Source organism: Ahaetulla prasina, chromosome 3 (genome assembly GCF_028640845.1).
Source record: "Ahaetulla prasina isolate Xishuangbanna chromosome 3, ASM2864084v1, whole genome shotgun sequence".
In the NCBI taxonomy this organism is placed as follows: domain Eukaryota; kingdom Metazoa; phylum Chordata; class Lepidosauria; order Squamata; family Colubridae; genus Ahaetulla; species Ahaetulla prasina.
In genome coordinates this window covers 151,977,284-152,002,265 of record NC_080541.1, presented here as the reverse complement: position 1 = coordinate 152,002,265, position 24,982 = coordinate 151,977,284, and the positions used below count along the sequence as shown (strand labels likewise).

Below are 24,982 nucleotides of genomic sequence, written 5' to 3'. Positions count from 1 at the left end.
TGTTCAAATTTAAACCTTTTTACTTTAGTGCTTTGTTGAGGCAAGTTGATATATTTCAACTCTTTCTATAAAATACCATCCACTAGAAAAGCGAATAAGCATATGGGTAAATATTTGGATCCTTAAACTGTTCATTGCCGTTCTACTGAAGTTTTCAGTTTGATGATGGCATAGCAGTGGAAGCAACATCTGCCTTGGAAATGATGATCATTAATGTTTGCAGAAAAAAGCAAAACTTTGCCACGTTGCCAATTGAAGCATATATCTGTATTCCCTCTAGTATTAAGGGGCACAAATGAGGATAAAAATAAATCTTATTATTACAGCTAGAGACAGCCCACCACCCCCGCAGAAACTGATAATTAGAGCCAGATGGCCACATTTCTAAGACAGGAACCCCTTTTCCACTGAGACCAACCAGGTCTTGGTAAGATATATAAAATTGGCACTCTCCTCCAAGATAATGTCTTGTATGAGAGCAACTTCGTTATATGTCAGTCTGTCGTTCAAAAGCAACAACTGAAATCCGGTGTCACTAAGAATCCAGTAACCATGCACTGAGCATAGAAACCGAGGACTGGACAGTGGGACCATTTTCAAAGAGCAGATCCAATATCCTCAACTGTGGCTCACCCTTCATTCCGATCATATATTCTTCTGCCCATCACTATTGAGGTAGTCCTGTCTACCTCCTCAATTCCCACCCTTTGCACTCCCTCACAGGACAAGGACACATATATAATCTACCACAACACATACACAAGTTAAACTCGACAACCCATCCTGGCCCAAAGGGAACTCAGTCAGACCTGCTAAAACACTCTGCAGCCTCAGGAAAGACAAGTCTCTTCAGAAAGAGCACCCCAGGACCCATTCCATCCAAGCCTTGCTGTCTTGCCTCATCATTCCTGAGAAGAATGAGTGAGGAATGAGTATATATTCACAGTGGGGTCACCCAAGATGTGAATGTCACTCCAGCTGCCAGCTAAAGTAAGCAGGTGCCTATATTGGGCAATAGCGATATGCAGTTGCTAGGAGCAAAAACTACTTGATGGCATGTAATCAGGTCCCATCACTTTTTTCACCTCACCCTCAAGCTAGCATCCATCAATCACCACATCAACTAATGGAATCCAGGAGGCCTCAGTCAGCAAAGTTTCCAAGGGTGAGGGTGCTTCACAGCCTCAGTGCTCATAACCCAGGGGTGTCAAACTTGATTTCATTGAGGACCACATCAAGGTTGTGTTTGACCGTGGTGGTGGGGGGAAGATGGGCGTGGCGAGTTCGATGTCACTCATGTTGGGGGCACCTATGGTGGCCCAGACAGGGCTGGGGGGGATTATCCTGCAGTCCTCTTCCCAGTGATATATTACAAAATATATCATCATTTAATCAATATCTTTTGGATACATAAGATAGAAATAATAGCTATTTCTGATTACTGTTCCCATTTGGAAACACAAGAACTGCTTTATAGTTCATTCATTTATTCATTCACCTCTTGTACTTGGGATATTTTATCTGTTTCTGAGTAATATTGGCACTGAGAATGGATTATGTACAATTTCACCTGCAAGGCTGTCTGCACTACCCAAAGATTTTAGAGCTTGATTCTAGGTTCTTCTACAAGCATAACAGGTTGTTTTGTTTCCCAAGCTCCCTTTTCTCTCCAGTAGACACAGGTGCTACCCTGCTTAATAAATAACATGTATGTTTAATTGATTTAATCAATGTTATAATAACCTGTTACACTTGGAATATTTTATCTGTTCTTACTAATATAGAATACTGCTGGGTTAGATGACTTCGAGAGGCTTAAAACACTTGGAACTGGATCATTTGGCAGAGTCATGTTGGTGAAACACAAATCTACAGAACAGTATTACGCCATGAAGATACTGGATAAACAAAAAGTTGGTATTTTTATTACAGTTTACTGAATTCTGTATTCACCAATATGTATGTATATTTTCCTGCGAAGCTGTGGTTCAGGTGGGGTACAAGCTTCATTGTTTCTGGGTTGTTCACATGCCTCTTGAATGCTATTTTCTGCACTAGTTCAGCTCAGTGCAAATCCTGCTAGTTTGCTTTGTGTTGGAAGAATGGCATACCGACTGCTCTAGAAATATATAAAGCACATGCTGAGTGTTCTCCATTGATTGTGTTTTACAGAGAGCATTGGTCAAGTGCCTTGTTCAGTTGTGGCTCAGATTACTGTTTGAAAAATGACTTACGAGAAGAGTAAGAGATAAATCTGAACAAGCAATAAGTACACAGTGCAAATGGAAAAAATATGGTATTTTTAAAAATGAATATTGAGGTTGTACTTATTATTATTACAGCACATCCCTTACAGTTATTAATATGTGCAGTGAACAGGCTGTACAGTTATCAGTAGTATTAAGTTATTATTTAATGGAAGAAATAGTATTATTCTGCAACATTTTCACCTTTAAAATAGTAACAGAGATATGTAACAGTTAAAGCCCTTTTTTTCATTTTGTAGTATTTTAAGGTTGGAATTTTTTTTGTTGGTAAAAGGAATATAAAAGAGGATTTTGATATTTAGGGTCAATAACAACCATGGTGCAAATGTTAATAAGCTGTTACGGATCCCGGAAAGAGAATTAGGGAAATCCAAACCTAGCTACTATGGAAACTCACTTCAGTGTCAGAGTAGATATGCTAGGCAGGGGTGCCAAAACAGGGCACTGATCTGGACAATACAGTTTCTAAACAATGCTGAAGCTAGCATGTTGGTTGCAATAGAATTTGTACTTTGAATCATTTTAAAAAAGGAAAAGGATTTTTAAAAGAAAAGAAGTTGCTCCTCCTTTTCTGACACCCACACAGCACAGTTTGATCAAGTTATTTGTCTTAACACCCTAGCAAGAGGAATCATTTTTACTTAGCATATCGGAAATAATGAATATTCAGAAAAAACATAATATTTAACAGTAAACTTTTGTGTAATGTCGTATCATTTTAAAGCATCTGTGCTGAGATTGAATAATATTTGTAAGTCTGCCGTGTGTGTGTGTGTATCTGTGTTTTTGAACAAACGAATACTCCTTGGTGTAAGCATTTGAAAAGAAGTGAGCTAGTTGCTGATTAACTATTGTCAGATTGTGTAGCCAAACCAATGCTAACATTTATCTATATTCACAACATTGTTTTTGTTTTATGAGTATTCTGCAGTTTTTCTATTCACTTAAATCTGAGCTCTCTCTTAAGAAAATTGTATTTTTAGATTGGACGTTAATAGAATTTAATGTAGTTGGCAGCCAGAAGTTAGAAGAGCTGGCATGCAGCAACAACACTTTACAAGCCAATTTCATTATGTTAATATATTGAAACAATGTAACTAAATGTTTCAAAATGTATAACATTTATGTCTTCAATTCCAGCATTTACTTCTACTATATTATCGAATTACAAAAGCATTTTTAAACTTTATTTTTCATTAATACTTCTTAAAAATTAATTTTTTCAACCAGCAGTAATCAGACACTTGATATCAGAAGGGCATAGAAAAATGATGTGGTTATGTCATAACACTGGATGCAAGTGCATGTCATATCATTTCCGCCCTAACATAAATGATAGTCGTTTAACTCAGAGGTCTCCAACCTTGGCAACTTTAAGACTTGTGGACTTCAAGCAAAGCTGGCTGAGGAATGCTGGGAGTTGAAGTCCACAAGTCTTAAAGTTGCCAAGGTTGGAGACCTCTGGTTTAACTGACTTTCACATTTCATTTGCAACAGAATAATTTTATTTCAGAAAAATATCCCTTTGTGATAAATGCCAGTTTGGGGTAGTTGTTAGTTAAGGCACAAGGGTAGAAACTGGGAGACCATGACTTCTAGTCCCAGCTTAAGAGACAAATCCAGTTAGGTGACATTGGGCCGGGCATTCTCTCTGAGCCCTAGGAAGGAGGCAGTGGCAAACCACTTCCAAAATCTGCCAAGAAAACTGCAGGGATTTGTCTAGGTAGTCTCCAGAAGTCAACACTGACTTGATGGCAGAAAATAAACAGGTCTCTGTAATTCATGTTATAAAACCATGGAAGAAAATGAGTATGATAGCTGTTCAGTTAAATGTAAATTTTAGCAAAGGAATAATTGTAAAACTGTAACAAAATCAAGATGTCATTCAGCATTCATGGGATGTAGGGCTTCCAGACACTGCTTTATCTTGTCTAGCCTGAATCAGGCCTTTCTACTCTTTTCCTACGTCAGATGCTGTTTGCTCATGTAATCAGCATTAGAGTTGAAATTATTCTTTGTGTGGGTATTTTCAAGTGATTCAGATTCTAACCAAGATCTCAAAAATTATTAGCATCATCATCTTCACCATCTACTCTTTCTCCTTGAAGATACTCCCATAATCAAATGTTACAGTTTAACTAAGAGAGTAATATGAAATACATCATTTTTGTAAGTTCTTTATGGGTGTGAGGTTTTTTTTATTTTAGATGATATGCATGAAATGAACTTTCCAAAACTCTCACTGTAACCTGCTGCAAGCATTTTACAAACTGTATTTGTTCAGATTACTTGTTATATAGCGTACGTACAGTATAATCTGAACCCAAAAATGAAATAGAGTACACAGTTCTTTATTCATTAAGCCAGCGGTTCCCAACCTTTTTGGCACCAGGGACCGGTTTCACAGAAGACAATTTTTCCACAGAGTGGGGGGGAGGGGATTGAGTTTTTCATTCACTCACCCACTACTCATCTCCAGCTGTGCAGCTCAGTTCCTAACAGGCCATGGAGTGGTACCAATTCATGGCCTGGGGGTTGGGGAATCCCTGCTTTAAGCCACTTATAAAATGCAAACTGATTTTAGAACTGATCTTTTTCCTATTTTGAACTAAATGTTTTGTTTTGAATTCTTTCTAAAATGGACTTTTTCTTAGGTGGTTAAACTGAAGCAAATAGAACACACATTGAATGAAAAAAGAATATTACAAGCAGTGAACTTTCCTTTTCTTGTAAGACTGGAGTATTCTTTTAAGGTAATAATTGGATTAGAAAGTAACGCTAGTTACTTTTTTCTAGCATAATTTGTCTTGTAGTGCCCAGTGGATGCTGCTTTTTTTATAGAAGTTTATTTCCCAAATAAGATGAGTCCAAAGATGATTGAAGATGCTCACTTGTTAAAATTACATTTTAGATGCTTCACTAATTTAATATGATTGCAAATTTTACAGATTGAACAAGTCAGTTTAATAAAATAAAGTCCTTTGATCATATTCATACATCACTATTTAAATAAAAACTATGGGCTTTGTAAACCAGAATGTGGAAAAGTAATGTGCTATTGCATCTAGCTAGCTAGCTAGCTAGATGTCCAAATCTGGTATTATCAGTTAAGTGCTCCTAACAAACTAGTTGCTATAAATTAATGGCCTTCACTAACTTAATATTTGTTTATAATCCATTTTTGTTTAGATATTTTTAAATTTGGTTTAAGATTAAATACAATTTGAAGTTGTCTTGTTTCAAGTAGTAAGATGACAACAGATGTTGGTGTTAATAGAGCTAGTTAATAGAGCCAGTTTGGTGCAATGGTTAAGGCACCAGGCTAGAAACCAGGAGATGTGAGTTCTAGTTCTCCTTAGCCATGAAAGCCAACTGGGTGACCTTGAGCTAGCCATTCTCTCTCAGCCCACCTCACCTCACAGGGTTATTGTTTGGGTGATGTAGGAAGAAGAAGGTGTTTTGGATATGTTCACTGCCTTGAGATAATTGTAAAAATAATGAAGGCAGGATAGAAAGATACAGAAATAGAAATAGAAAGCATAAGTGGCCCTGACAGTGGTATAGGAAGCAAAGAGAATATAACCCCATGGCTTGTTTAAAAGAAATATGTTATAAAATCCATCACCATGGATTTTGCTGTGGCATGGGGGATAACATTGAATGGAATCTATTAGCAATTGACTTAGTTTTTTTTAAAAAAAAATGGAACAATTTTCATTTCATACAGTTATATTACAAAGAATGGCATCAGAAAAAAATAATAAATTCTCCAGCCATACGTTTAAATGTAACTGTATATAAATTAAAATTATATACAGGTAGTCCCTACTTAACAATAGTAGTTGGAACGAATTTCCATCACTAAGCACTGTGGTCATAAAGCACAACATCACATGATCACGATGCCAGCACTTCCAGCTGTCATCATTAGGTGAACCCTGCACTGTCGTTAACCATGATGCCACGTGGTTGCCATTTTTGCACATCTGCCAGCTTCTGCCTTGAGTTTGTCTTTGGAAGCCAGCAGGGAACGTCCAAATGGCAATCACATAACCAGAGGATGCTATGACATCATAATTGCAAGTCAGTTGCCAGCAATCACAGTCATGTGACTACAGGGGCACTGTGACAGCCACAGTTATGAGGACCAGTTGTAAATACCACTCATTCAGCACCATTCATTCAGTTACTGAATGAGTTGTTGTTAAATGAGGACTATCTGTCTTATCAGCAGTTGTGTACTAAAACTGTATATGATAACGTTGTTGTGAGGAAAAATCCATTAAGTTTTATATGCATAGTATTTTTTGCCAAAATCTGTAGAATATTTCTCATGCACACAAACTACTGCCATTATGGCTCCTTGTGTTCTTCTGTTGAGAATAATGGAGTTCGGCTGGTCAATTTTAATTCAGCCAGGTATTCTCTGTTTCACCTTGCTGTTTTTTTCCCCCACATTCAGTGTTCAGGAACATTGAGTGCTTAAATAAACTTTTTGTTTGTTTGCCAGAAATATATTTGGATCTTTGAAAGTGTATCTACAATTTCAATTAACGATGCTTCTCTATATTTTAGGACAATTCCAATTTATATATGGTTATGGAATATGTCCCTGGAGGGGAAATGTTCTCACATTTAAGAAGAATTGGAAGGTTCAGGTAAGAATAAACAAATAGGTTATTTGGGAAAGTATATGCTGTCATTCCTAAGTGATTTCTATATGGGAAAAGATGTACTTCACTTAGCATAAACTTGAAAACTTTCTGAAATAGCTCTGAAAAACAAGTTTTGGTTTAGCATGTATACAACAGTTTTATATATTGAAATACATAGGATCTGATCCAGATAGTCCTTCCTTGACTGACCACTCATTCTTCAACTGTTTGAAGTTATGATGTACTGAAAAAAATAACTATAACCAGTTGACAGCCATTTATTACATTGATAGCTTCCCTCAGTCCTGTGATCAATACTATGGGTCTGGTCTGTTTTTATTACCTCTCTCCTCTTGCACAGTAGAGAGATTGGAGAAGAGATTAGGAGAAAGTAAGATGGCACACAGTCAAGACACACATAGAAAACAAAAGCAGTGTGTTAGTCGTGGCAGCTGCTTGCAAAACAGCCACTGTAATCCCCATTGTGTGCCTCTTATTCTCTTCTGATCCAGGACTTCTGGTGGCACAGTGCCCTATTAGGGGAAAGATGGCCATCCCCCAAAACCAGATGGCTCTCCCCAGAGAGAAAGGCAGCTCTGCAGCCACTTAGCAAATCCTGGTTCCTTTGCAGTCCCCCTCCTTTCAGTCAAACTTTTCCTCCTAGCTGAGCAGCAACCATGAGGAGACCTTCAAGCCAGTTAGCTTTTCTCTGCAGCTCCCATCAAAATGGAAAAGGTTGCCTGAGATCCCAAAGTGGCACAATCTAAGGACAGTTGGCAAACTGCCTGCAGACACCTTCTCTGTGCAAGCATGCTGGGGCAGAGACATCAGACTTGGAACATCAAATGTGGCTGAGAAGGTGTCCTTTGGATCCTTTCAGATCCAGGGCCAGCCAGGAAGAGATGCACAGGAATTGATGGTGTCTTTCTAGGGGTGCCTGGTCTCTATCATGGCTAAACAAGTTCTGGACTGGAGTAGCAGATGAGAAAAGCCACCTCACCACAGTGCTCCAGTTGTGGGATGCACACAACAAGCCCTCAGAGAACTCCTGTCCTTCGCTTCCTCCTCTCTACATTCCAGGACCTGTTGTGACCCAGGCCCAAGTAGGTAGTTGTAGATGCAATCAGTTCAAAAACAGACTTTATTAGAACAGCTGACAATTAACTCATTCTCAGTGTCGTCCAAACTAAATCAAAGCAAATTCTTCATAACACAATTCTTCAGTCTTATCACCAACCTTGGTCTAATTAGGCAAACTGCCAAAGGCTTTTCTTGGCAAAAGTTCAAAAGCAGAAGACTCTGACAAATAAAGGCAGCAAGACAAAGAGCAAGGCTATCAACGTGTTTTCCGACAAAGAGCCGAAACGCTGTTGCTGGTCTTTTAAGCCTTATGGGAAGGGCCAATCATCTCTTGGTCCTACTCACAGGTCGTCCTCTTTGCTTTAGCTGCTCTTGCCTTCTGGCAGCTCTTCTCATGGGTGCATTAGGAACAGCTCCTCCTGTTCCTCTGCCTCACTACTGTCAGCCTCTGGAGGCTTCGGAGTCCGCACATCATTCCCTGATGGCCGTGGCCCCACCTCTGCCTCCGACGCAGAGCCCTCATCCGGGCCTTCCCCAGCCTCCAGGACTGGTCCCTGTTCTTCCTCAGCCTCATCGCTGTCTGACTCCGTTGCCAGCTCCGCAGGCTGCTGGCGGACCACAACAGTACCCATATTGGACTAGTATCCACAAATTGGAAGCCCCCATCTCCCCTTGCCAATTCCCTTCTCTCCAAACACATTATCCTTGCCTGAATCTGTAAAGCCAATTTCAGCCCTCCTAGATGAACCATGCAGGAAACAAAACTAGATTAATTCTATGTTATTTAAGGCTACATTAACAGAACCATCCAAGTTTGAAAGTACAAACTTTCTTTGCTGTTTTTAATTGTTTTGATTCATTAGGTTGAGCCCTTCCTAAGTTTTGTTTCTCTGACCAAACCATTGAGGGCTCCTGCCTCTCTTATTTTATTGTTTCCTGGGCAGCATCTATTCCCTTCTAGCCCTAAGGTCACTGACATACTCCATTACAAAAAGATAGAGGAAATACCCATGTATCTCCACCCCACCCTTTCGATGCCCAGGTCACTTTGGTTCTTCTGTGCCCTCATACCACCACCCTCAACATGACTACCACAGTAGTCACCCTTCTTGCATCCCAGAAAAGGAGATTCCCACCCAGCAATTTCTGTAGATAATCTCTCCTAGCTGAACTCTCCTCCCTTGCAAAGCAGAGAGATTTGAGACAATGGGATTAGAAATTAGTATAAATAGCAGGCACAGTGAGGACAACTGTTTTCAGCTTCTTCTGTGATCACTCTCCTTTGATCCCTTCTCTCCAAACACATTATCCTTGCCTGAATCTGTAAAGCCAATTTCAGCCCTCCTAGATGAACCATGCAGGAAACAAAATTAGATTAATTCTATGTTATTTAAGGCTACATTAACAGAACCATCCAAGTTTGAAAGTACAAACTTTCTTTGCTGTTTTTAATTGTTTTGATTCATTAGGTTGAGCCCTTCCTAAGTTTTGTTTCTCTGACCAAACCATTGAGGGCTCCTGCCTCTCTTATTTTATTGTTTCCTGGGCAGCATCTATTCCCTTCTAGCCCTAAGGTCACTGACATACTCCATTACAAAAAGATAGAGGAAATACCCATGTATCTCCACCCCACCCTTTCGATGCCCAGGTCACTTTGGTTCTTCTGTGCCCTCATACCACCACCCTCAACATGACTACCACAGTAGTCACCCTTCTTGCATCCCAGAAAAGGAGATTCCCACCCAGCAATTTCTGTAGATAATCTCTCCTAGCTGAACTCTCCTCCCTTGCAAAGCAGAGAGATTTGAGACAATGGGATTAGAAATTAGTATAAATAGCAGGCACAGTGAGGACAACTGTTTTCAGCTTCTTCTGTGATCACTCTCCTTTGATCCCTTTCTCTCCACTGCAAAAATCAATACCTTTTTATTAATTATCCAGCATGGGGTAACCAATCCAGAGGGTGGGGGACTGGCTAGGATGCAAAAAAAACCCAGAAGGTATGAAACTGATTACTCTTGTCAGTTCAGAGCTGGAAAACAAAGTTATGGTCATATGATTTGCGACTTAGCAACTGCTTCACTTAGTGACTGAGTTGTCAATCTCAATTGTGGTTGCTAAATAAGGACAACCTATATTATATATGTATTTTTGAATTCATTTTGCAATCATTGTAGAACAGAACATAAATTTTCTGATATATTTCTACTGGTTCATAGATTTTTGTATGAGCATCATCCACCGTATTTAAAAGATAATGACGGTACTTCTGAGTAAAAGTACTAGTTTTAACAACTTAATATTTTCATTGATTACAGTGAACCACATGCACGATTTTATGCAGCTCAGATAGTACTAACATTTGAGTACCTCCATTCATTAGACCTCATCTACAGAGATCTAAAACCTGAAAATCTTTTAATTGATCAACAAGGATATATTCAGGTATGATACAAAGATTTATAAACATGAATATTTTGTTATATATAGCAAGATGTGGTGAATACTTAAAGAGTATTTTGTAAGGAAATCAGTTTTTTACAAATCAGTTTCATTAATTAAAATATATATTGGCGAAAACAGGAGAAAATAGATGCTGAATTTGATTGAAATTGGTTTATATCAATAATGGGTAGCTTTTCCAATTGGGGCAATACTTTCAGTTTTATTCTTTCAGCTTCCAAGTGATGCAGGAGGCACAACAGCTTATATAATTGAAAACTTTCAGCTTATGTTTGCCGCTACCATTGTTCAGTGCTAGGGGAAAATAGATGTGTCAATCACCCTTTTCATAACACCCCCCACCCCCCCAAAAATATCTAGCCAAATATTTTGGGATTCCAAAACTGATTCCCCAGCCCTGGCAAAACTTTCTGCTTTTTAAAATAAAAAGCTTAATGATGTTATAGACATTACCTACTGTTGAATATAGAATATCTGAGGTTTATACTTTGGGGTTAATTCTTACTTTTTAATGCTTCTAAGAATGAATTGGTTACCTATCATTTCTTGTTTGATTAAAAAGATACACCTGACACATAAAACTACTATTTTTTTGTTTCTATTATGACATACAAAAAAAAAACCCGTTTCTGTGATTAATTACCGCTTGATACCTATGTATATTATTATCATTAATTTGGTTTTATTTTAATTTATAAATAAACCTTGAGAAATATAATAATTCTTTCTGTTCTCCTAGGTTACAGATTTCGGATTTGCAAAAAGAGTAAAAGGAAGAACCTGGACATTATGTGGGACTCCAGAATATTTGGCACCTGAAATAATTCTTAGCAAGGTATTTTAAAATACTTGACAGGTTCATTAAGCATTGTGAAAGAAAAATACTGTTCTAAATATGCTTAGGAAGAAGTTTCATCTGAACTTTCAAATAAACTCATGCATGGCTTAGATAATAATTATCAAATATTGTCATGATATTTTCTCATGTAGAATCTAATAATTTAGTCAAATTCTTCAGGCCAAAACATTGCTCGGTATTCTATAACATGCCGTCTTAAAGTCTTAACACATTTAATTTCAGGAAATGGTAAAGAGTCTTTACTTGGGATGATTTTAGCACTGTATAATGAAGTGTTTGTATGACTCTTTGAAGCATGAGGGTCAATATCTGTATGGGTAGTTCTTGGCTTACACTTCACCAGTGAAACTGCAAAACTTACATGCAAGTAAACTAGCGGTATAATTTAGAAACACAAAAGTTACTGTAGAAACAACTTTTGATTTTCTTTGCTGTGTTGAAGAGTCTCTTCCATTTGTTTTTTGTAATATAATTGTGAAATATATATAATCTAGTCATTTATTTTTGTTCTAGATGTCATCAAATATTTATTTATTGAATAATATGAGAATAAAACTTTTAAAATTTTGTGAATGCTATCTAAATATGAAGCATTTATATTCTTATATATGTGTGTGTAATTATTTAATAGTAAAAGTTTGATGTGGTATTATCATTAGACCTAATCACAATATTTTTCATCAGGGCTACAATAAAGCAGTGGATTGGTGGGCCTTAGGAGTGTTAATTTATGAAATGGCAGCTGGATATCCTCCGTTCTTTGCAGATCAACCAATCCAGATTTATGAAAAAATTGTTTCTGGAAAGGTAAGCATTTTCATGAGAATAGCACATACAACATTAGTGCTACCCTATTTATATAATTTTTAGTAAGAACAAAATTGGACATTTTTCCTCTCTTTATTAATAAGTTAGAGAAAAATATAAAATTTGTCCCTAAAATTGAAAGTTATCCTTTAATTTGTCCCTTAATTCAAATTGTCTTTAATTAACTAACTTTGCTTGATTGTTGACTATCCATATGTTTTAGCACTTCTTGAATCATCTTTAAATAGCTCTAAAGAGTAGGATTTAAAACAGCCAGGAATGATTGTTAATTAAATTGTTACATTCAGTCACCTGAAAGCAAGATGCGGGGATAATTTTTCGATTTCATACTTTCTTTGTCACTGGCTGTCTTTGCTCTGTATAGATAGATATATGTGTCTCTTTGTCTTGCTCTTGCTTCTGTTTGAAAGAAAATAAGAAACAGAGAGTGTGTTTATCTGTGAAGATGTCAAGAATAGAAGGAAATGAAAATATGCAAGTTTAAGATTGCCCTAATTTAGTTCACATAATGTTGTAGTTTAAACCATTTAGTCATGTCCGAATTTTGGCGAATTTATAGACAAGTGCTCTCCATGCTACCCTTCATGCACAGCTTCTCCTGATTGTTGGATGTTCAACTTGGTATTAGATTTGATGTTCTCAAGCCAGCATGTTCTTTCCTTGATCTTTCTTGTTCCTAGCATCATTGCTTTCTCCAATGAATTTGCATTCATGACATAGCCAAAGTAAATCAGACGTAGACTTATGATTTTAGCTTCTAGTGATGTGTCTGATTTTTCCATAAATTAAAAAGGCTAGGCAGGGAGAGGGAGCGAGATGAAGTGACACTAGCAGTCTGTTGATCCTTGAATTTGCTGCCTTTCCGTTCATATAATGTTAGGGAAGGAATATTGTGTCTCATATTTTGATGCACCTGCTTTTTGCTATTGGACAAGGACAATACATTCTTTGCAAATGATGGGGAAGAACATCTGACTCACACAAGAGTGACTGTAGTAGCCCTTCTATGCTATTCCTTAAAGTAACTGATTTTTTTTCTCCCCGTGAGCCTGGAAAACAAAATAAAGCAAAACAAAAAAGGAAGTACTACTGCTTTAAGAGTCATATTAAGTTCAGTGACTAAATTTGCTTAAAACAGTGGCACTTTTTTTCTGAATCGCATTGTATGTATGGTATAGTGCATTTATTTGCAACATTCTTCTCCACTTTTGTATGGGACAGAGGACTTCATGGAAGTACTGTTTCATGGAGCTCTTGATTGATTTGAACAGAAAGCAAACATTTGAAAAGATGCAGCACTGTCAGTGAGAGTGTGATTGTGGCTTGTGTATGTTCTTGATTTCTGATATTTCCTTCCTTTTTCCCTTTGACGTTCAAATTTTTCTCCAGTTTCTAAAAACTAATTTTCATTGATTATTATTAATTTGTCTTGTGTTTCTTTCAGAATACAATTGTAATACCTGTACCATTTTACCACCAGCACCCTAGATTAGGTTTCATTTGGAATTAAGTTCTGTCTTAATTTTTCTGTTCAGTTACTTGTTGGTGTTAGGAATGGATTATAATTATGTATGTAGTGTTCTGTTTAACTACATTCCTTTTGTGCCTATGAGTTCCTAATGTGTTTATTTTGTGTATAAACATCATGTGACACAAAAAGGAACTCCTGTGAGTGATTTAACTTCACTGTGAATAAAAGGGACTAAGGTTTAACACATGATTCTTTACATATAATCATGCTGAGGGCAAAGCACATAGTAAATGATGTAAAGATAACTATTATTTCATATTAGTATTGTCTCTCTGGGTTTTCTGACAAAAAATAGAATATTTATAAGCAAAAAAAAAATTCCGATTGGAATAGAGTGGAATAATTCTTCCTCAAGAATCCCCCACAAAATAGGGCTAATTTGGGTGGGGGGAGCAGTAATAGAACTAAATATCTGGGAAAATAAAATATCAATCTATTAAAGTTCTTTCCCCGGATGGTCAAGATCCTCAGAGCTCGGGCCTACGGCTGATGCTCTGCAATGCCCGGTCCGTGGTTAATAAGGCTCCCCTGATTTGCGATCTGATTCAGGGGGAGTCCGCGGACCTTATGGGCATTACAGAGACCTGGTTGGGCACAGAAGGGGGTGTACCCCTGGTAGAACTGTGCCCGCCGGGTTTCTGTGCATTCCATCAGCCGAGGGCCCAGGGTAGGGGTGGCGGGGTGGCGGTTGTGATTAGAGAGAGTCTGGAGCCAAGGGAGTCCACTGTTCCTCAGATAGCTGGCTGTGAATCCCTCCTTGTGAAGTGGGGCCATCGTAATCAGATGGGGTTGTTGATCACGTACCTGGCTCCTTGCTGCGTGACTACAGCCCTACCTGAGCTACTGGAGGTGCTTGCTGGCGTGGCGGTTGAGATCCCCAGACTTTTGGTCTTGGGAGATTTCAACTTGCCATCGGCCGGCTTGTCATCAACAGTGGTTCAGGAGTTCCAGGCCTCCATGACGGCCTTGGACCTGATTCAAGTAACTGATGGCCCTACACACATCGGGGGAGGCACGCTAGACTTGATTTTTATCTCTGGTCAGTGGGTTAATGATCTGGAATTAGGAGATATAGTGAAAGAACCATTGTCATGGTCGGATCATTTTCTCCTTCGCCTAGACTTTCGAACCGCTGCTCACCACCGCAGGGAGACGGAGCCGATCGTTGGTTCCGTCCCAGGCGCCTGATGGACCCGGAGAGGTTTCTGGAGCTTGGGCGTTTCCTGAGGATCTTACCCACGGCACGACTGAAGAACTAGTTGCGGCTTGGGATCGGGCGCGGCTGGGGCTTTGGACCGTGTCGTGCCTTTGGGCCCTCTGACCCGGCGCAGATCTCAATTGGCTCCCTGGTTCTCCGGGGAGCTGAGAGAGATGAAACGCCGGAGAAGACGCCTAGAGAGTGTTTGGAGGTCCAGCAGGTCCGAGGCTGATCGGACACTAGTGAGGTCCTTTACCAGGACTTACCTAGTGGCAATGAGGGAGGCGGCGCTCTCGTTTCCACCCTCATTGCGTCGGCAGATAACCGCCCGGCCGCCCTGTTTGGGTGACCCGTTCCTCCTTCAACAAGAGGCGGGATGACCCCTGCAGGGTCGAGCCGAGGAGTTTAACGGTTATCTATACGATAAAATCGTTCAGCTGATGGTTTGGACCATGATTGCGATGATTCAGCTGAGGTGACAGAGACTCGTCTTGTTGAGGTTATTTGGGATGAGTTTGATTCTGTGGCTCCGAGGGCGTGGACAGGTTGCTGGGGAGGTTGCATGCGACCACGTGTTTACTGGACCCGTGTCCTTCCTGGTTAGTACTGGCTGCTCAGGAAGTGACACGAGGCTGGTTCAGGGATTATAAATGCTTCTTTAGTTGAAGGGGTTTTCCCCGCCGCCTTGAAGGAGGCGGTGGTGAGACCTCTCCTGAAGAAGCCTTCCCTGGACCCAGCTATTTTGGGAAATTATCGTCCAGTCTCAACCTTCGCTTTTAGCGAAGGTTGTAGAAATGTGGTTGCATGGCAGCTTCCCGGCACCTGGAGGAAGCTGTCTATCTAGACCCGTTCCAGTCCGGCTTCCGGCCCGGTTATAGCACGGAGACGGCTTTGGTCGCGTTGGTGGATGACCTCTGGAGGGCCAGGGACAGGGGCTGTTCCTCTGCCTTGGTCCTATTAGATCTTTCAGCGGCTTTTGATACCATCGACCATGGTATCCTGCTGCGCCGGTTGGAGGGATTGGGAGTGGGAGGCACCGTTTATCGGTGGTTCTCCTCCTATCTCTCTGACCGGTCGCAGTCGGTGTTGACAGGGGGGCAGGGGTGGCCCTCGAGGGGCCTCACTTGTGGGGTACCCCAGGGGTCGATTCTCTCGCCTACCCTGTTCAACATCTACATGAAGCCGCTGGGTGAGGTCATCAGTGGGTTCGGGGTGAGTTATCATCTGTACGCTGATGACACTCAGCTGTACTTTTCCACCCCGGACCACCCCACCGAAGCGGTCGAAGTGCTGTCCCGGTGCCTGGAAGCCGTACGGGTCTGGATGGGGAGAAACAGACTCAAGCTCAATCCCTCCAAGACGGAGTGGCTGTGGATTCCGGCACCCCGGTACAGTCAGCTGCATCCGCAGCTGGCTGGTGGGGGGGGGGTAGTGGGCCCAAAGGAGGGGGGTCGCAACCTGGGCGTCCCCCTGGATGGCCGGCTGTCCTTTGAGGAACATCTGGCAGCCGTCACCAGGAGGGCTTTTTACCAAGTTCGCTTGGTTCGCCAGTTGCGTCCCTTCCTTGACCGGGATGCCTTATGCACGGTCACTCACGCTCTGGTTACGTCTCGGCTGGATTATTGCAATGCTCTCTACATGGGGCTGCCCTTGAGGTGCACCCGGAGGCTGCAGTTAGTCCAGAATGCAGCTGCGCGAGTGGTAATGGGAGCCGCTCGAGGCTCCCACGTAACACCTCTGCTCCGTAGCTTGCACTGGCTTCCTGTGGTCTTTCGGGTGCGCTTCAAGATCCTGGTTACCACCTTTAAAGCGCTCCATGGCTTAGGACCCGGGTACTTACGAGACCGCCTGCTGTTACCGTATGCCTCCCATCGACCCGTACGCTCTCACAGAGAGGGCCTTCTCAGGGTGCCGTCCGCCAAACAATGTCGGCTGGCGGCTCCCAGGGGTAGGGCCTTCTCTGTGGGAGCACCGACGCTCTGGAACGAACTCCCCCCTGGCTTACGTCAAGTTCCTGATCTTCGGACCTTCCGTCGTGAGCTAAAAACATACTTATTTATTCAAGCAGGACTGGCATAAATAGTGATTTTAAATTGGGGTTTTAGAGATTTTAAACATTTGTAAATTTTTTAATTTTTAAATTATCGGCCATTTATTAATAGTTTCTTTTAATTTCTTTTAATTGTATATACTCTGTATTTTATTTCGGCTGTACACCGCCCTGAGTCCTTCGGGAGAAGGGCGGTATAAAAATCTAATAAAACTAAACTAAACTAAACTAAACTATTCCCCCCTCCCCGGCCAAATCAGCTTTGATAGAACATTACACAAATATCTGTCTCTGGACTAGCAGACTTTAAAAAAAAAACATTCTGTCCTATCTGGTGCTCAGAAATTGGCCAGGCAACAATTGGAAAGCTTATGAAACCCATGTACAGACAGTCCTTGAGTTATGACCACAGTTGAGCAATTTCTGTTGCTAAATGAAACATTTGTTAAGTTAGTTTTGCTCCATTTTACGATTCTTCTTGCCCCGGTTAAGTGAATCATTGCATTTGTGAAGTTAGTAACGTGATTAATAAGTAAATCTGGATTCCCCATTGACTTTATTTTGTTTATTTATTTATTTTATTTATTGAATTTATATTGCTGCAATTTACATACATCTCTAACTCATCTGTCATTCTTTTCAAAGAACAGCATGTATATTGCTACAGTAAATGTATTGGCTATATTTTGTAGGTACGTTTCCCATCGCATTTCAGTTCAGATCTTAAGGATCTATTAAGAAATTTACTTCAGGTAGATTTGACCAAGCGGTATGGAAATCTCAAGAATGGAGTAAATGACATTAAAAACCACAAATGGTTTGCCACTACAGATTGGATTGCCATTTACCAGAGAAAGGTAAGTTTGTGTTTCTTTAAAAGGAATTTAGCGACAGCAAATGAAAATTTCCCTGTCCTTTCTTATTTAAAATTGCTATATCCGCTTTTACCTTTAAAACACAGGATATTTCCAAAGTATTTTGGGCCTTAGAATCATAAGATTCCTGAATCAATCCATTTTAACTATTCAAAAACAGAAGGGCTTGGTTCCTTCCTCTCTTAATTGTAGAAATCCCCATTTGCTTCTTGATATCAAATGATTTCCAGTACAGCTATATTCTCCTTTTATTGACTTCTCTGAAATACTGTTCCACATATACAGATCCTGAATATTCTTCTTCACCTAAGTAACAGAGAGACAAAGATGATTCCTAATCTAACTCTCACCAAAGCAGTAGTGAAATATTTACTAGTATTTTCCATGAGAAATATTATCATTCTTTCTTTAAAATATTTTGGAAATCTTTAACTTTATTAACTCTTCTTCTTAATTCTTCTTAAAATTATCTTGAGAAATAGTATTTCTTGATCTTTTGTACGGTAAGCATTTCTAGTAGTCATATGATAGTTTCAAGGTTCATAGGCATGCTCTTTTATGAAAACGTTATTTAAAAGCCAAATTGGAAATACAATCTATATATATAGAAAAGCGAAAACCACTCATGCATTAATCATGAAATCTCCAGAACCGTAAGGCCTACAAACTTGAAATTTGCCAGGTATGTTTTTCTTGGCTTCTAGGTGCTCACTAAGAAATGATTTTTCAAAATGACCGTCAGGGCATTAGTATTTCCTATATTATTATAACACGCTCTTGATGCTAATTAGTTAGACGTTCTACTCCCCCTCCCAACTTGAAAATAACTCTGGAGAGAATGGGATAGCATAGGACAGGCTTCTGTGGGGTAAGCCTCATGGAGAGAAGGGGCTAGAAAGTCTGAGGGAGAGAAGAGGCTTCTGTGGGGCCAGCCTGAGGAAGAGAAGGGGATAGGAGAGGATCCATGGGGCCAGCCTGAGGGAGAGAAGGGGGATAGGAGAGGATCCATGGAGTCAGCCCGAGGGAGAGAAGGGGAGAGGAGAGGATCTATGGGCCAGCTTGAGGGAGAGAAGGGGAGAGGAGAGGCTTTTGTGGGACCAGCCTGAGGGAGAGAAGGGGAAAAAAGAGGATCTATGGGGCAAGCCTGAGGGAGAGAAGGGGAGAGGAGAGGCCGATCATAACTACCCATTAATTTTCAAACTCTAAGTGTCAATTTATCAAGCCCGATCACATAGTTTCATAGCGGAGCACAGGTATTCAGCTAGTAATTTATAAAAAGAAGATAGTTACAGAGCTATGCAGTGTGACAGTACAGCATAACTGTAATAAATAATGTATTAATTATTTCAAGTCAGACTACAATTAACACTTGGGGTTTTATTTTATTTTGAAGAGAAAATTTTTAAATATAAAAATTCTTTTATCGAAGAATGGAAACATTGTTATCTCTATTCTAAATTCTGTTTGTTTCAAGGGAGATTTTCTATTATTTGTATTCTCTACTGAATATCAGAATGTATTTCATTAGTCTTCTATCAAATCATTCTTTTTATATATATTACATATTAAAATATTTCAGAAATGTGTTTATGCCTATGGAGAACCTCAAATAAATGCATTTTTTAGAAAAATAAATTGGCATTACCTTTGAAAACCCAGTGTCAAAATATGGTTTATACAATTGGCTTATTTATTATTTATTTCTTGGAAACCTACTATAAGAGAATTTGACTATATAGCTAATCCTTAACACTAGACCAAAGCGTACACATTAACTTTCTTCTTCTTTTTTGTCACAGGACAGTCCTAGCCTTTGAATGAGGCATAGGCAGCAATAATCCCCAAATAAGAAGGATTAGAATGAACAAAATTTAATTTACTTTGAACTTAGTTCAGTAACAACATACTCGGTTATAATATTTGGCAACTTTGGTGATCTCCTAGAGTCAACAATTGGGCATACCTGTAGTAAACTATAGGTTGCATGGAGGGCAAAACCATATATGGCAACATTTAAATTAGCTTCTCTTATTTATCTTATTATCAGGATCCATTTTGTGCAGATGCAAGTTTGATGAGGTAGTGTTTACATCTGTGAGGTTTTATATTTCAGTAGTAATCCTGTGCATTAGTCTGTACATTCATAAAAAGACTGAGTTTCTAATAGTAATTAGATGAGTAAATTCTAAGCTAAATGTGTTTAAGCTTTCTAAAATTAATGCCTGGAATATACAGAAAAAATATTCGTTTTTTCCTCACAAAGCAGTCTTTGCTGCAGATCTTATTTGAATCTGATTTGTTGGCCATTTTAGATTCACAAAAATCACTTTTTGTGTATAACACAGCTGTAAACGTGTAAGAATACAGCATATCAACAGTATAATCAATAAACAATGATTAATTGTAACAGATCATATGACTTGAGCATGTTGTTGAGATGCTACAAATTATTTTTCAAATGATCCAAGAAATTCTGCATTCTTTATCCTTCTTGGCCATGTATTTCTGTTTTGTTTGCTTCTTGAATTTTCCTTTTGTATTTGTTGGCTTTGAAGGTTATGATTTTCAAGACTTTATGCAATGTTCAGTTATTCCACCTTTTTTGTGTATTCCACTCTCCTTTAATACCCACCTTGTTTCTTCTATATATACATTCTTGAATGATTGGGGGAGGGGTGTCTGATAAATGTCATTTTAGTTCTTTCAGTCTTTTGGACCTTGTTTTGTTCTAGTTTTCTGTACTACATTTTGACTCCATTTTGTTACATTAATTTTGTTATTTTGGCAGTTTCCTGATTTGTGTAGCTCCTTGATTCACACAGTGAATGACACAATGTATTTCTATGTGTTCTTTGGGGTATTTTCATTCTATCAAATAGTCCTTGTAATGATTGCTTTTGAAGGCTTTATTATTCTTTTTAGTTCCCACAGTCTTAGTGTTTAATTCTTTCAGATTAGCAATTAACAACCGTTCATGCTTTTTTTATTATACAGGTAGAAGCTCCATTCATACCAAAATGTCGAGGCCCAGGAGATACCAGCAACTTTGATGATTATGAGGAAGAAGATATCCGTGTTTCTCTAACAGAGAAATGTGCAAAAGAATTTGCTGATTTTTAGTACTTGTTGGAGGATAAGAGGACATCAGGGCTCATATTGGGGTCTTTGCACTCTGTTCACTCATGAAGTGGAGCTGAGACCATCATATGTCAAAACAATTACCTAGTTACTTCATTCCACAAAGCTGACTGAGGTCTTTATTGCCATCTTCCATGTGTGCAGGTTGCACCAACCCTTATAACTAGGCACAATTAAGCAAGCACGGTTTGTGCTGTTACACAGAATATAGACCACTTTTCCTATTTACCTTTTGGTTTCTATTGTTTCCTTTGTTTTCTGTGTATTGTTAATTTCTCCTCTTTTCTCTGACCCACTTTTTTAAAATGAAGTAGCCTTTTACTCAAGAATGCTCCATTTTATTTTGAATAATGTATGTGTACGAATGAAACTGAAGGTGTTCAGGCTAAATACAAGTTAGACTGAAGTGGAAGTGGAAGATAAATGTTGCTTCTAGTTTGTGCTGGCCAATCCTTCTGTGTCCATCTTTGTGTGTGAGGCTACAGTTCATAGGGCTTTCTTTTAGTGTTGTTGTTTTTTGTTTCTTTGTTTACTTTGGTAACACAATCTAAACCTAAATTTCATTAGCATTTTGACAGTAGTATTTATCACTATATGAGCGTATGCTAATTGACTTAAGGATCTCTTCCTGGAGACTGACCAAACCTATTTTCAAAATTGGAAAATTTGTGTAGGGTACAGTAGCTAGCCCTGTGCCTTGGTTTTTTACATTGCTGGCAGTTCTTCTCCCTGCCTCATAGTTTGTGTTATTTTCCTAGGCAGTAAGTTAATATGCTATAAGCATACTGTGCCATAAGTAGCACAGTCTCGGAAAGCAGGAACAATTCTATCCAGTCTGGGCTTTGGACCATATTTAATCATTTTTAGTAACTTGCATCTAAAGAATTGACTATTTAAATAGGTTTTGAACACCTGAAAGCCTGGACCTTGTAAAAGATTTGGTCAGTATTGTTAAGAGACTAGGACTGATTTTTAGTAATGTCAGTGGGGCTCCTGAAGTATTTCACATTTCAACCCTTTTTTTATTGAAGGGGGGGAAGCATCTTTTTTATCTCTTTAGCTATGAGAATAAATGGTTTAGCAAATTGAAAATTTAGTATTAAAATATTGATAAGTTGCTAGATAAACCTGGTATTTCTGTTAGCTGTGAAGAATAAAAGAAACAAATGCCAAGTTTTTATTCTGGTATACTATATTAGTAAATTCAAGGATGGAATGCTGCTCCAATCATGGTTTCTATCAGCAGCACTTCATTCATATAGAAAAGAGACAACGTTTGAAACTGCCACCGTCTGTGATGTGGTGTCTTCATTTCTAACATGTATTTCTTTTGGTGAAATGAAATTTATGGTTGCACAAAGAATTGATTGGGTTGAATTAAGTTTCATATAATCTCATCAACTGACCTGTATGGATATTGCTGCCATGTGCTTGCTTCCAGCACTTTTTTAGATTTCTGTTTCAGTGTTTAATGATCAGTAGCTCAGCACATGTCCTTGTGCGTTTTAAATTTATCCATGCAGTTTTTAGTTAGGCACTTACTTTCTGATTTATCCCAAGAGGGCCTCTCTTAAGATGGCACATCAGTACACTTAGACTCATGTTTTATGTTCAATTTACACATCTACAAGAATGAAGGGTTATTCTATCCAATTGTCTAAATTGCTAGGTAATCAATGAGTTCTCTACAATGCCAATACATGTAAGATAATTGGCATTATTTCCTTTTAATCTCTGTGACACTCCTTTAATGAAAACCTCTGTAGACATTTTTCAGTCTAGAATAAGATGAATCATACAATCTTCTTAACATCTTTAAGTTGTCAGGCAGTTTTGCTAATCATTGTTAGTTGTTTGCCATCTTTGTCCACTACTGTCTGTCTATGTGCAAGACAAGCATATGAAAATCTGCAGTAGCAAATTTTATGTAATATATTGTCACATTAATAAATTATACAATTATTTGTATGAAAAAGGTTAGTTTTTTTTGTATTTCATCTAGACAGAGGACATGCTAGCTGTATCCAATAAATTCATTAATTTGTTCATGGATTTTTAATAAATGCTGCAGATCATTTTTTTTAAATTCTGGTATGAATTTTAGCCAGTAGTTTAATTGGGTAATTTTTAAGTATGTGTAAATATGAGGCTTCATTCTGGATGTCCATGGAATGGATTCTAGCATGCCTAAGTTCTCAACTTTAGATGGACAATTTGAAAACACCTTTTTCATTCTTTTGATTTATGCTTGTTTAAATATTTTATGTTGTCAGAAATAAACAGTAAACATAAATCATAAAAGGGAGTAATAGATTGACTAGAAAGGGGTTGGGCAAAATATAAGGAAGTTGCTATTCACAGTGCATGAAAACACATTTTCCAGCATGCTGTCTTCCAGATATGTCACTCCCTGCCAGCACTGGACATGCTGAAAAAGTAAGGGGATTTCTGTCCAACACATCTGGAGGGCAGCAAGAAGACTGTGTTGAAGTACACATTTGGCATTGTGCTAAATGGTCCTATCATTTTAAATATACAAAAGCCACAAGAAGATAAAGATGCCTCTGTCTAATTTCAAAAACAAAAAAACCTTTTCCATCATATGAAATACTGTATATTTGACAGTAGAGACTTGTTAATTTTACACAATTTGAGGAATTAAGTGTTGGACTGTATGGTATCTTTTAACTGTACTCTAGCTGTATGTAACTCTCATTTTCAACATAAAAATGTATCTCATTAAGTAAATTGCTTCTCTTTTTTTGTCAGCTGCATTAAAACCCTTATTTTTAAAATCCTTTAAGTATTTACTGATTTCTTTGAAAATAATTAGTTTGTTACAATAGTGTGCAATACAGCAAAAGTTTATATACAGAACTGCAAATTAAATTATGTACAACACTGCATAAAGACTGTGCTGCTTTTTTATGAGGTAGTATATCCCATTGTGCATTCTCCTTTGCCATGGCAGTCAAGCTTATGTGCTTTCTGTAAAACAAGTTTTATTTTGAGGAATACATTGCAGATGACGTATAATGTTAGGCCTAATTCCTATCTAGATAATCTCTTCTTTTAACGTTTCTAAGAATTATGCCTATTAGTACAGGATTCCTTTTTAAAGGAAAGATATAAACGTTGGTTTGTAACAGTATTTCTCAACCTTGGCAACTCTAGGAAGTCCACATATCTTAGAATTGCCAAGGTTGAAAAACATTGGTTTGTAATCTTCCAAACTGGTAATGGACTTGTATAAGTATGGAAGTGGGTGTATATAAAATTTAAAATGCAAAAATCATGGCTTATTACAGTTGTCTGCTGCATAATTCATACATCTTCCAAAAGCAGAAATATTTTACCAAAAGGAGAAAGATGGTACAAACTGATTAATCATGTTCTATGACTATAAAGATGGTGTATATTACATCTCTGAGACCATAAGGAATCTAACATACTTGCCATTTAATTGAGGTGTGTTTTTTTATGGGAGGGCTGTTTCTGGATAGTTCTCAAATTGGATTCAACTATTTTTATCAGCACAATTCCACCTTCTCTTGCTTCCCCCCACCCACCCATGTTTTTTTCCCCTCGCAATTATATTTTCTCTTAGAAGTTAAGGAAGTTTTCGTTTATCAGATACCAGAACTAGTTTTCCTGGTATTCTAAGGAAAGGAGCTCTTACTAAGCTTATTCAACTCCTGCATATTCACACATACTAATTAATATTAATGCAATTCCAGAATGTTTTTTTTAATTTTTTATTACCTTTTACAAACATTGTAGTTGGTATCAACAGGCCTACACAACAAAGAGTCTTTGTATTCTATGAAATACAAAACACTCAGCATACTTATCAGATCCTCCAGTTCTATCTGCAGATTTTCTGTATTGTGATTGCACAATAAAGATTGTGTCATGTATTAGTGTCTGATCTGAGGATGCATTTCAGGAATCCCAGTGTTTAGGTTATGACATCACAACATGTATTTCATCTTTGTGTCATCTTAGTTTGCAGCCAAAATTTACGCCCACTTTATTTTG

General features: G+C 38.5%; 1 protein-coding gene across 2 annotated transcripts in view; it reads left to right on the top strand.

Moving 5' to 3' along the window:
* PRKACB (protein kinase cAMP-activated catalytic subunit beta) overlaps nucleotides 1–23,742 on the top strand; it is an 87,184-nt gene extending 63,442 nt beyond the window's left edge. For both annotated transcript variants that reach the window (XM_058175764.1, XM_058175763.1), the window contains exons 3-10: nucleotides 1,785–1,913; nucleotides 4,922–5,020; nucleotides 6,843–6,925; nucleotides 10,321–10,447; nucleotides 11,205–11,300; nucleotides 12,009–12,131; nucleotides 17,624–17,788; nucleotides 20,801–23,742. In XM_058175764.1, the coding sequence (XP_058031747.1) occupies nucleotides 1,785–1,913; nucleotides 4,922–5,020; nucleotides 6,843–6,925; nucleotides 10,321–10,447; nucleotides 11,205–11,300; nucleotides 12,009–12,131; nucleotides 17,624–17,788; nucleotides 20,801–20,926 (948 nt within the window). In that variant the 3' untranslated portion in view covers nucleotides 20,927–23,742. The remainder of the gene's footprint in view (nucleotides 1–1,784; nucleotides 1,914–4,921; nucleotides 5,021–6,842; nucleotides 6,926–10,320; nucleotides 10,448–11,204; nucleotides 11,301–12,008; nucleotides 12,132–17,623; nucleotides 17,789–20,800) is intronic.
* The last annotated feature ends 1,240 nt before the right edge of the window (nucleotides 23,743–24,982 follow it).